Raw genomic sequence first — 13,917 nt, forward strand, 5'->3', positions numbered from 1 at the left:
TTGTGCAGCAGCTGAAAAGAGAATGTAAGAATAACTGGCTGAATAATCAGTGTCAAGTATCAAGTCAAACGTAATAATTTTTTTTTTTTTTTTTTCATAACAGGCAAGAATATCCAGAATATTATAGAAATGTTGGTCTGATGGCTAATGTGTGTATTTGGCATGAGGAACTTTTAAGTTGTAAAGTAGTCAGCCATGTCTGACTATGACCATCAGAACAGCAAAGGAGGCAACTGCTGTCTAGACTATCTGGGCTAGAAATTGATTATTGTGGAAAGAGCGTCTGTCCCCAGTTACATCCCCACTCTCTTGGCCATGCTGGCTTCAGAATAGTCAGCACTGGAATGGTCTCCAAAGGCTACAGCACAAACAGCCAATGCAATCTTGCCTCCTACTTTGAAAGTCAATGTCCTTCACAAAAGTCTAAGCTGAAAGTGAATTCCCACTGCCGAGGAGGAACTGCTGATCATGCAGCTCTCACTTTGCTGTTGGCCCAACTGTAAGCTTGTGTCAATCTGTGATGTGAACAGAGGGTTGGTGGTATAATAAACTGATTTAATTACACATACTTAACCGTGACCCAACTAGTGCAGACACCAGCAGGGGTCTGACATTCCTGTCCTCTGCAAACTACTATCCGCCTATGCGGAGAAAAAGAGAGCAACTAAGGCCGATAACCTCCCGGAAGTAGGTAACCTCCCCTTTGTCCCGCTAGCTAGCGCCCTCTTTTTACTGAATTGCAGCAATTAACAGCCTTCTGTAAGCCAGGCAGAAATACAGAAGCTGACTCAACTATGCCACTGCTGCTTCTTGAGAATGATGTTGACAGCATTATGTACAACAGCAAGAATATATTCTGGTTCAACGAAAGTCCTGTGTGAGCATATTTCAGTCATTAATCTTATTGCACTACTGGATGTAAAATATCTGTTATCACATGATTTTTCAAACACTTCCAAAATTATATATGAATTATAATCATACCGGAAATAAAGTTACATGCATCAAATAACTTTTGAAGTATCCTTTTATCAGTGTGATTTTTCAAATTCTTTTCAATCATATGACTTAAAATATATACCTGTTATAAAAAGCTACATATATCACATGACTTTTCAAACATATTTTTGAATATATTTCTTGAACATATATATGAAGACAAGATACAATATCACATGATTTCTCTTTTTTCTCCAAAATATACATGACTCAGATATATTCCTGAAGTAAACCTGTATGAATAATATCATCATTTTTAAATACTTAAATAAAATTACTGAAATGAATCATGACTTTCGAAAAAGAAAAAGACAAAAAAAAAGACAGATAAATTATAATGTATGACTTGAATATATTCCTGAAGAAAATCAACACAGACAACATCATTATCTTAAATACTTAGTTTCAGTTTCAAGAGTGTGCAGACAGATCCATATATGCTACCACACATTTGATGTATGAAAAAAAAAAGTAAAGCAAAAGATGCCTGATCTTCGCATGAACCCAACGTACTGATCAGGCCCAAAATCAATACTAAAAAAAAAAAAAAAAAGAGACTGAAGTATATATATATATATATATATATTCCTGTTTTTAAAAAAAAGAAAAAAAAGAAGACTAAAATAATTATTTGTTAAAAGAAAAAAAAAGAAAAAAAGACTGAAATAGTTTATATCCCTGATATATGCACAGTGTGAGCACAAAAGCGGCTGGACAGGCAGCCTGATGACTAGGCTGATGGTCAATTAGGACACCACCACCTCCTCTCTCTCAATAGTGACCGGTCAGGACGCCACCACCTCCTCTCTGTCAATGGTGACTGGTCAATTAGGACACCACCACCTCCTCTCTCTCGATGCTGTTGAACGGGTTGCAGGGCGGAACAAGGGTGATCATGCGAGACATCTCCGCTTCCCGCTTATTTCCTTGAGATTCCCGAGACAGTGGCATGGGCCTGAAAGACAATCAAACAAAAAGAGACGTTCACAACATCACACAAAACAAAAGCTGTCTGTGGCAAAATTTGCCATAAAACCCTCAAATATATATGCGCGCATGTGTGTATGTGCATGCGACTTAAACCTGACTGAGTGATGTAGGAAATGAATGATGAGCACCTAACGGCATCTGTCAGTCGGCTCTATGAAGGTAGGCAGCCTGTTGTGGAGAGATTGGTGCTGGATAAGTATCAATGATAATAATAACATTGCAGAAGTCATAGCCTTCTTATGTCAGTCAAGTGTACATACAACTGTGCCAGTAATATATCAAGAACAGATATGATATGAAAGAAATGGATATTCGTCATCCAAATCATGAGTTGGCAGATGAACAAATAATGACTCAACATGAAACTAGAGGCAATAATGATTGTCACATAATAAAACTGTAGTTCATAATTGCTGCCTGTTAAAGATCTGTCTGTCTGCTAATAACAAAATGAGCATTATATAAAACACACACACATACACACACTGCAAAAAAAGGAATTATTATAATCATTATTATTATCATTATTATGTTGGAGTCTCCCATCAGACCGACGGATGAGTAGGCAGGCAGGCTTATCTGTCGGTGTGTGTCCTCATATGGGAAAAGAGGCCGATTCTGTATGTGCAGCATTTTAATTATTATAAATGTCACTAATTGCCCAGTTGACTGCATAGGGCCATATATCAGAGCTGACAATGCCATCAAAAGAGATTCTGCAGAATCTGAAAAGAGACCAGGAAAAGAAAATAAGACACAAATAGTCATATCCATCCATATGCCTCTTGCATTGACCATTCCATCAGTTGTTCACCATTAGATTAAACCAAAAAAAGTAACTTGAACACAGACATTACCATATATATATATATATATATATATATATATATATATATATATATATATATATGTCTAAATTTAAAAAACACACAAAAAAAAACCCCAAAAACAAATAGGTATACATTTATTTCAAAATACGAATGGACAAGCCATGAAAATGCCTCTGGCACAATAAAGAATGCAACATATTAAGAGTAACCAAATATCAAGTCAAGAATGAGACCAAAAGAATGCAAGACTTTCTAGAAAGAACTGTCAGTGAATGGACCAGCAAGGCAGAAAAAAACGGAAGAAAAGCAGAAAGAAAAATGGAAAGGCCAGAAGCAAAGAAAATCATAGAAAACAGGAAATTTCTAGCACTGATTCTAAAGAGGATGGTGGAAGCTGTCTACAAAAGAAATAACTGCCTTGCATCCCAACAGGGGTTGCCATGCGAAGACCTGGTCCGAAAAGCAATGGCAAGTGTGAGAGAGCTAGTGTGCCATGCACTAAAACCATACACCATACACAACCATCCTCAAACACACAGCCTGTAAGTGTAACACAGCTAAGGGAATGTGAACGAACATTAACTCATTCTACTCCAGGTACGAGTTAACACATACCATGAATACTCCCCCTGTGGACCATGTACAAGTGTTCTCATACCAACACACTATTCTAATTTCATTCATTCTTGCTCGTACAGTTAGCATTCTAAACTGAACCATTTATGGATTCCAGAAGCATGAAAGCTAAGCTTTGTTTGGCCGATTAAATCAACAGTTCTCTATCTGTTTTTCCAGTTTTAGTGAACCACCCTGTTTTTTTCTGCAGTGGTCTCAAATAGTGCTGGTCCAGGAGAGTTGTAACAGGTATGTAGCTGTGGGGTAAAATGAGTTAAAACAGCAGCAAAAACATACTTGTGGATGAGCGAAGTTGTGGGCTGACTAGACGGCAGGGGCACGGCGTGTGCGTTTGCTGGAGCGTACTTCCCTTGCCACAGGGTGCACCCTTTGTACCCAGGGATGTTGGGGCGGCTGAAAACAGAATGAATCATTTAACCCCTAAGCTGCCGATATGACAAGATAACTCATCAGCGCAACCGTGTACATTTCGCTGCCACAATGACAAGATAACTCGTGAGTGATATTCTTGGCACTGAGCCAATGTGGTCTGAGGATAAAGTGACCGGTCAGAACGGGGGAAGAGAAGGGGGTGGAGGCTGAAGGGGCATGGCCTCACATCTATATGTCATCACTCAGAACAGTCACAATAAATCGAGTACATATCTTGTTTTTTTTAATTTTTTTTTAATTATTACTGTGGCTGTTCTAGTGTAATTTAATTAATTGTGTGTACATGTATTATCCATTTGTCCAGAAAATATTATATCACTGTGCAAATTACCTGACTACTGTTGTATTGTATTGTATTACTCTTTTTTGTCACATCAGATTTCTCTGTGTGAAATTTGGGCTGCTCTCCTCATGCAGAACGCGTCGCTACACTGAGAGCGCCACCCATTTTTTGGACAAGTTGAAAATGTGACATAAAACAAAACTCTGATTTCAAAACAATTGTATGTCATTGAAAATGGACAAAACTGGGAAACATCATGTGTTTTGTATTCTTTATTCATTTACCTTTCAGAAAATATATAATTTTTTAAAGATATATACCCGTTTTTTGTGAAAAAACCCTGGCTAATAGATTTCACTAAAATTTTATTTCCCTGACAGTGAAAGGGTTAACAGCTCTGGAGTTCCTAGAGACTGAGGAGAAATATCCAGTGCCATGCCAGTGTCAGACTTCACCTGTGCGTGGTGTGGGATGGACTGTCACTCCTGTATCTGTCTGTCAAGTCACACCGGACACTGTTATCAGTCACCACCCAGTGCTAAACTCCATATCTCCAGAAACTGACAATTTGCCTGGCTATCTAAGTACCAGTTTATATCACGGGCAACTTGAAGTACAAGTAAAAGTCTTCAGCTGCTGCAGTGTTCTGCAAATAAAGCAAGCTTTTACAAGTAAGAGAATCTCTCCAAAGAATGTCATGAAAGAGATGGAGATGGGGGCAAGATCTGCATTAAAACAAATTTGGCCAAGCAATATTCAGTATCTCTTCTGCACTTCTTCTTAAAATATTTACTTTTAATTTTCAAGTTTTGTTTTCAGATAGAATTTATCACATGAATTTTGATCAGCTTCACTTGAAACTACAAACTACAACATAACAATCCCTTGTGAAGCTCAACACAGACCACAATTGAGGTTTCTGCAGACAGTAAGAAAACAGTCACAGTGGATTCTCAAACCATGAAAGCAAGAAAATGTCCAAAATACTACATCTGCACAGGTAATCCTTGCAGGTATGTCAAAAGAGAAAAGAAAAGAAACAGAACGATGTGTCTTACTGAGCTGTCTCACTGGGCCGGGGTATGGGAACCCGCTTTGCTGTGAGAGGTTTGAATGGTTCCTGAGTGTTGTCAATTTCTTCCAGATTCTCCGCCCCAATGCTGCCACTGCAGAACAGAAAACAGTTCAGGTCTGCACAGAACAATAATATCATATAATCAGGCACACAATATAAAGTCTGTTTGACCAACGATCCATCTGAAGGTTGTCAGAAATTATTTGTTTACGAAAAGCAAATTATCAAAACATAGCGCATGGATACATGCTCATAAACACGCTCACAGACAAACACTAACAAATCAGTTGATGCATAAATTTGAACAAATTCATTTACAAAAAAAAAAAATTATACTGTTACTTGCTTCAGAATAGTTTTCCAGACAAAAGAGCTTTCTGTCTCTCTGTCACAACTAATCAGAAAAAGACTTACATTTGCTTTTCTTCACATCTATCTATCTATCTGATATCTGTCTCTATATTGACTGACTAATTGCCATCCATCTATTTTGTAACAATGGCAACACATTGGTTGGTCAAAATTAGTCCTGCTGTGAGCAGAATTTGGAATGGCTCAATCAGCAATACAACCCTTACATTTATACAATAACTGTTTATATTTCCCTGCAGCCATATTCCCTTTTGCACAAAACCATAAAACATGGCTAACAGCATGTGCAAGTACAGGTTTTCTCACCCGTAGTTTGGTATCTGCTGAACTCTGGAACATGAGCTGGAACTGCAATTGACAAAAAGACACAAAATTAATGAGTATTTATATGATATGTGATATGCTACCCATTCCCCCTTAGGCCCCTACATATTTCTCCATATCATGTAACTACCTGGTAATATATATAAAATAAAATAAAAAACGAAACAAAACAATCGGGACAACAATTAAAAAAATAAATAATAAATAAAATAAAATAAAAAAGAAAGAAAGAAAATAAACCCTCCTCCTAAAAAATAAAAAAATAAACAAACAAACAAACAACAACAACAAAATCTCTTCTGTTCCAAGCAGCCCACACCCCAAAAATATTTCTTCATGGACTGTGTTAGGTTTTTTGGTTTTATCCCCGCCTAACACAGTCCATGAAGACAGACCTATGGTCTGACACCTTTCATCAAAAGTGAGCCAGTTGGTGTTGTTGTTTTTTTTATAGACTCAGCAGTCATTCTTCATTTTATCGTTAAGAAATTTATCTAAACAAACAATTAAATCAAGCCTCAAAATCAATCTGTGAAAACTGCAGTGCACAAATACAGGTACAGGGAAAAACATAATCAATTTCAAACTGATAGGAGCAGAAAACAACAACAAAAACTCACAAGTTGATGGGCTGGGTTTTGTAGTATCCACGTCTTCTCTGGAACCAGTCCCAAGCACGTCCAGTTGACTGTGAAACAAAGTTAAACACACACACACACACACACACACACACACACACACACACACACACACACACAGAGAAACACATGCACACACACACACATGCCCAATCACACACAGACATACAAACAATTTTGAAACGAAAAAGAAACAATAAAAACAAATCAACACATACATGCACACACAATTTCAAAACAAAAAGAATATACAAAAACCCACACACATACTTAAATGCATTTAACAGTTAAAAACCATACTTAATACATTTAACAATTAAAGCAATGCATACATACAAAACCGGATAAACAAACTGCCTATAATTTTTTTTTTTTTTTTTTTTTTTTGCTGCCCCATCATCTGCGCCGTTTCAGTGGCATTACACCCACGCCGCTCATTTAGATTCCCCCATACATGGCCACACCTGGGTTCGTCCGTCGCAATTCCAGCGTCGGCAGTCCACAGGGAACCATCGATGTTAGGTCGCCTGGAGGCCACACACCAGAGGAGACCCTGCACTGCTGCTGAGTCACTTCGGTGGTGTTCAGTGGTGCCTGTTCTGTTTTAACGTACTTAGGACACCACCTACTAAGCCCCCTACTAACAACAATAATGGCTTAGTCGTGGAGCCAGACTGAGTGAGCGTCTCTCCCAGAGTGGAGACCGCCACCACATCCCTCAAACAACAGCCCCCCATGAATCTGCCAACACTGACGACATTGACAGGACTCCCCCTAAGCACGGAAGTGGAGGGGTATCGAAACTGAGGTCACCATGAGAGCAGGGCATGAAAGGTCACAGATTTTGAAACTATTTTGTTTATATATTGATGATGATGAAGGAGAAGGAGGATGACGATGATGATGACGATGTTGCTATGGAAGTCCATTTTGGTTTGGGACTGCATGACAAGGCTGTACTCTACGCTTCCTGTCATAATGATATCCCGGCGTTAACCAGGCCCGAGAGATACAGACACTTGCAGTGTTGGTCTGGTAATTAGAGCAAGACACCCAAAGACGCATCCTTGAAGTGGATGACACTCGACTGTGTGGTCCCAGTCTCCCCATTTAAGCCCACAGCACACTCAACTCTGGGTAGGAGCCAGCCACGGGCCGAAAAACCCACCTCCGCTGGGATTCGAACCCGCGTCCTCCCAGCCGTCAGTCCGCGACGCTAACCACTTCGCCATGGCGGCTGTAGGGCCTATAATTATTTGTAATTGATGATAATAAAAAACAACAACCCAAAACCCCCCAAAGTTATACATGCAAAAATAAATAAACAAATTGCCTATTCACTTGTAAATTAATAATAACAATATAATATTATCTATTAACAACAACAACAATAATAATAATACCAACAAAACCCACCCAAACTGTGTAACTGATAACAAAAGCAAACAGTAGTTCAAAAGAAGAGTCCAGGCTGACCAACCTGCCATTCCTGCGCAGCCGAGTCATATTTCTTGTTGGACCAGCGGTGGGAGATCATGTCTGGCTTGTTTTCCGCTGTGCTGGTCGGTGCCCATGACTTTGCTGGCAGCATCGTGTCCCATGGCACCTCTTCATAGGACCTGCCATACAGCATCACCGTCATGTGCCATCCATATAGTATAGTATAGTATAGCATAGTATAGTATAGTCTTGCCTAGTCTAGTCTAGCATAGCATAGTATGGTATAATGTAGTATAGTACAGTGCAGTGTAGTGTAGTGTACTGCAGGAAAAGGCGGCAATACAAGGGGATCCAGGAGTGCGGCCCGGCCCCCTTAGAGTGTAAGGAGTTAAGGGCTGAAACACTTGACTGAGGAGGGCTTCATCTCTGAAGACCTTGTACTGTCCAGCTCTCCCTAGAGTTTCTTATCACATATTACAGTTCAGTGTAGAGCAGCACAGTATAGTACAGTAATCAGTATAATGTAGGATTGTATAGGATAAGATATAGTACAGTATGATTTAGTATAATATTGTGTTGTTTTGTACTGTATTGTGGTGTATTGTATTATATCACAACAACTTTCCCTGTATGGAATTTGGGGAGAGCCCACCACCACAGTGTAGTGCCACCTGTGCATATTCTTTTCTTTTTTTTCTGTCTGCAAGTGTTGTTTCTTTCTTTCTTTCTTTCTTTTTTTTTCTTTTTTTTTTTTTTTTTTACCTGTCCCATCATCTTCATTGTTTCAATGGTATTACTCCCATGCTGCTCATCAACAGTCCCAGTTACACAATCGGTTACACCTGGGTTTGTCTGTTAAAGTCCCAGTGTTGGCAGTCTAAAGGGGACTATTGATGTTTGGTCACCAAGAGGCCACACACCGGAGGAGACCCTGCACTGCTGCTGAGTCACTTCCATGGTGTTCAGTAGTGCCTGTTCTGATTTAACATGCTTCAGAAGCCACCTGGCCTACTATGCTCCCTATTGATGACAATAATACCTAAGTCGAAGAGCCAGACTGAGTGATTGTCCCCCCTAGAGTGGAGACAGCTACCACGTCCCTCCAATAACAGTCACCCATGAATCTACCAACACAGAAGACCTAGACAGGACTCACCCCAAGCATGGAAGTGGAGGAGGATAAAAACTGCCATCACCATTAGAACAGGGCATGAAAGGCCACAACGTCTGGGACAGTTTTTTTTTTCTTTACTGGCAATGAAGGAGGAGGAGAATGTTGCTATGGAGGTTCATTTTAAGTTTGGGGCAACATGACAAGGCTGCACTTTATGCTTCCTTTCAAAATAATATCCCGCCACTAACCAGGCCCAAGACATACAGACACTTGCAGTCTTGGTAAGGAAATTCAAACAACATACCCAATTTTCCTTTGCTTTCAAAGTGGATTTTTCTGTTATTTTGCCAGGGACAGCTCTTTTGTAGATGTATAATGTGGGTTCTTTCATGTGCACGAAGGGCATGCTGAATACGGGACCTCTGTTTAATCATCTCATATAAAAGACTAGCACCCATACCACCACTCAAGGTCTACTGAAGGAGGGAGTAAAAATCCTTGTCTGAATTTCAAAATAATTAATTAAAAAAACAACAACAAAAAACCACTGTCTGTATATGGATTTTGAAACCGTGGACAGTCACTTCCTAGTTGAGTTGGGTGCATTATATCATATAATAATTAAATCTTATACACACACACACACACAGAGTTTAGTCAACTATACAATTTGTTAATTGCTTTATATATGTACCTTTGTGCTGAGGAGCTGTACATGTATTTCTTGGCCAAATGATCACGTGATGTCTTGCTCCCTGCAGATGGTGGTTTGGGTTCAAACTGGGACTGTTTGAAAGGGGGAAAAAAAGAAGAAGAAAAAATGCTTGAATTAGAAATGGGAGAAAATAAAATGCTTGAATGGAAAAAGGGAGAGAAAATGTTAAAAGGGAGCAAACATGTTTGAAAAGACAAATAATGTGAAAAAAATATGTTTGAAAAAAAAGTGGTGGGGGGGGGGGCAGAATAATGTTTGAAAGGAAATAGGAAGAAAAATACTTGCAAGAAACATGGGAGAAAACATGTTAAAAGTGAGAAAGCGTGTTTGAAAGGAGAAAGGGACAAAATGACAGGAGAAAACATGTTAATAGTGAGAAGATATATGTGGAAGGAAAAAGGGGGAGAAATTGAAAGGAAGAAGGGACGGACGCAATAGCCGAATGGTTAAAGTGTTGGACTTTCAATCTGAGGGTCCTGGGTTCGAATCTCGGTAACGGTGCCTGGTGGGTAAAGGATGGAGATTTTTCTGATCTCCCAGGTCAACATATATGCAGACCTGCTAGTGCCTGAACCCCCTTCGTGTGTATACGCAAGCAGAAGATCAAATACGCACGTTAAAGATCCTGTAATCCATGTCAGTGTTCGGTGGGTTATGGAAACAAGAACATACCCAGCATGCACACCCCTGAAAATGGAGAATGGCTGCCTACATGGTGGGGTAAAAACGGTCATACATGTAAAAGCCCACTTGTGTACAAACGAGTGAACATGGGAGTTGCAGCCCACAAACGCAGAAGAAGAAGAAAGGAAGACGGGACAAAAATAGTTGAAAGGAAAATTGGAAGAACAAATGTTTGAAAAGAATAATGGACAAAAAAATGATAAAAAGGAAGAAAACATGTTTGGAAGAAAGCAGGGAGACAATAATGTTTGAACAGAAGAAGGAATAAATATTTAAAAGGAAAAAGGGAGAAGAAAAATGTTTCAAAGGAATAGGGGATAAAAAAAAATAAATAAACTAAATAAAAAACAACAAAAAACCCCAACTGTATGAAAGAAAAATGGGAGGAAAAAATGTGTTACAGTTTAAGAACTTATCAATCATGATAAAAACAATGTCCATTCATTCAGCAGCTGGTGCAAGGGTTGAATTCTGGACATGAAATACAAAGAAAGTAAATTATGTCTTTGGGATTGTTGAAGGTGGAAAACATAAGGTGCTTTAAATAGCTTTAATCAATTAATCATTTAAACAGCTTCAGTTAACTCCCCCCTCCCATCCACCTCCCCCAAAAGTCAAGCATTTGACAAAAATGTTTATGTTGTCCAAATGTCTGAAAGGAAATTTTCTATCTAAAATTACGTTTAAATACCATACTTACCATGACCCAACTAGTGCAGACTCCGGCAGGGGTCTGACATTCCTGCCTGTGCAAACTACTATCCGCCTATGCGGAGAAAATGAAACTACGGCCGATAACCTCCCGGAAGTAGGTAACTTGTTCTTTGACAAAATCAAAGTCTCACATTCCGATCAGCAAAAAATCAAAACGTTTTTAATAAATATGTTCCTTTCAGTTGAAAGAAAAAAAGAAAAGAATGCAGGTGAGACTTTTTTTTTTAACACCCAGATGATTTTATGCAGTTTAAGAGTGAGGGCAGGAGTGCTGACCTTTGACTTTGTGACCTCAGCTGAAGCCTTTCTGGGGTCATGGTCACTGGTCCAACCTGTCAGGAAGATGTCAAAACCTTGTAATGGGAACAGTAATTAATCCTAATTGATACAATGCAAAACTGCACATAATACCCTGGCTTTAACATAAGCCTATAATCCAGGTTTGCTTTAAACTGATATCCTGGCAAATGTCCAGAATTTGCTGGGTAGTATACGCTGATCTGCATATAATCTCTGGTGGGTGCTGTGATACATGTCCACGGCTTTCAAACCTGTATGCTGGCTCTAAAGGCCTGACCAGTGCGTCAGGTCTATGTAAAAGTCAGGCATCTGCTCCAAGGTGTGCGTGTGTGTGTGTGTGTGTGTGTGTGTGTGTGTGTGTGCGTATGTGTGTGTTCATTTCAATTGCTCAAGGAGGCATCACTGCGTTCAGACTGATCCATAAATGCAACACTATGACTGTGCTGCTAGCCAGATACTAGATGCCTGACCAGCAGCGTAGCCTGATGAGCTTTCTCTCAAAATAAAACAATTATCACTATATGATGGAATAAAGAAAAGAGAGTGCACAAATTATCCAGTGAAAATGTTTTAATTAACATGTACCTTAAAACTGTACTCTTACATTTAGCTTTTTCATTTATTTTGTTTTTTGATTTTTCATTTGCTCTTTATTCTTATTGTTTCTGTTATTCAAAAACACAATATTGTGTTTTTCTTTATTCCTAAGCATGTTTAGTGTTAACTTAAATTTTCATGTAAGCATTTGGGTTTATAAACATGCCACATTTGACAGGTTCCTTTGTGTGCATGCTGAGGTGTAAGAGTTGTTGCGTCAAGAGTATATTACTTTATAGGTTTTGTAACTTGTGCTTTTATAATATAGATGATTATGCTTTCATGACTTCTATATGTTTCAATTTTGTCTTATTTTTTGTCTTATTTTGTCTTATGTGCGCACTTGATTCATTTCAAGAATTTGATATTTAAAATGCTTAAAGCTAGCTTCTGCCTGTGTCATAGCGAGGTATGTAACATGAATTAATAATAATGATGATGATATTAATAATGATAATCTTAATACTGACATTATAATTTACAAAGTGCCTCTCCATGTAAAACATGCTGAGTTGTGCTGTACAATGTAAATACAAATGTTTAAAACATGAATTTAAACACTAAAATTAAAAACTTACTTGCACAACCCTTTACAGTCAGCCAACCAAACACTCAAGCACAAATTTACACACACACACACACACACACACACACACACACACACACACACACACACACACAGAGAAAATCATCACAGACTTCACACACTCATGATACACATCACATAAAAAAATGCGTAAATAATGCAACATCATGTCATAATACTTAAAAACCTTATCATGGTACTGAAAATTCACTTTCAACTCTTTAACAACGGTCACACACATCACAATACGATAAAAATCTACATTTTAAAGTACAAAATTTAAAAGCAGTCACACCCATCCTTCTCCATACAGCACATCACCATATACAAACAGGTACTCATTTGTACGCATCATGCAAGGTGAAGTTGAAGTGGGTGCATCTTCTAGAATGATCATTATCACAGAAGTACCTCCAAGCTGAGATTTGATCCAAGCGTCCGACATTTTCCGGCTGTTCCATGCTGTGGGTCCCCCGGGGCAGTAGGTGCTGTCTCTCTTCAGATCTGGTGGTGCGGCAGGCTCGTTGATCCGTACTGAGTTCTGAGTACAAGGAGCAGCAGACTGCGGTGTTCGGTTGAGCTGCACCATTGAGCGGATTCGTCGGTGACCCGTGCTTCTGTCCACATCTCCTCCGGCACTGACAAAGCCTGACACCGGATCGATGATATTATCATAGCTGCGATAGGGTGCTGTGGCATGGTGGTCTCCTTCATCGTTCCATTTCTGTGAGGGAATCATCGCATGTACTGTCTTAGAAAAATGAAATCTTTTAATGTATGCAAACAGATGCTCCAAATGTTTTACACATCTGTTGTCTGCAGTGTTTTAACATACAGAGCCGTGTGCTGGGGGGCGTGGGGGAGGGGGGGAACCTGACCAAACATGACAAAGACAGGTTGGAAAAAGTCATTAGGAAAGCGGGTGGGGTGGTGGGTATAAGACAAGACACCTTTAGCGATATGCACAATAGAAAACTGACTGACAGACTAATAACAATTTTGACTGACGAAAGACACCCACTACATGATGACATTAATAGCAGAAGGTCAGACATAAGTGGTAGGTTTAGAGCTCCACGCGCAAGAACATCTCGATACATTAATTCATTTATTCCTACAGCCATTCGCGCACACAATCAAAACATCCAATACACTAACTCATGAGTGAACCCTCCCACCCCCCAAGCC

The 13,917-nt window shown here is 39.2% G+C and overlaps 1 protein-coding gene across 1 annotated transcript in view; it reads right to left on the reverse strand.

Moving 5' to 3' along the window:
- Positions 1–1,653: 1,653 nt before the first annotated feature.
- Positions 1,654–13,917, reverse strand: part of LOC143294284 (protein SPMIP7-like) — a 15,670-nt gene continuing 3,406 nt past the window's right edge. Inside the window, exons 2-10 of the mRNA XM_076605719.1 lie at positions 13,141–13,453; positions 11,523–11,578; positions 9,828–9,919; positions 8,060–8,198; positions 6,562–6,629; positions 5,924–5,965; positions 5,229–5,336; positions 3,732–3,848; positions 1,654–1,954 (exon numbers count right to left, since the gene is read on the reverse strand). Of these exons, the coding sequence (XP_076461834.1) occupies positions 1,828–1,954; positions 3,732–3,848; positions 5,229–5,336; positions 5,924–5,965; positions 6,562–6,629; positions 8,060–8,198; positions 9,828–9,919; positions 11,523–11,578; positions 13,141–13,453 (1,062 nt within the window). The 3' untranslated portion in view covers positions 1,654–1,827. The remainder of the gene's footprint in view (positions 1,955–3,731; positions 3,849–5,228; positions 5,337–5,923; positions 5,966–6,561; positions 6,630–8,059; positions 8,199–9,827; positions 9,920–11,522; positions 11,579–13,140; positions 13,454–13,917) is intronic.

The sequence above is a fragment of the Babylonia areolata genome, chromosome 19 (assembly GCF_041734735.1).
Source record: "Babylonia areolata isolate BAREFJ2019XMU chromosome 19, ASM4173473v1, whole genome shotgun sequence".
NCBI classification, from domain to species: domain Eukaryota; kingdom Metazoa; phylum Mollusca; class Gastropoda; order Neogastropoda; family Buccinidae; genus Babylonia; species Babylonia areolata.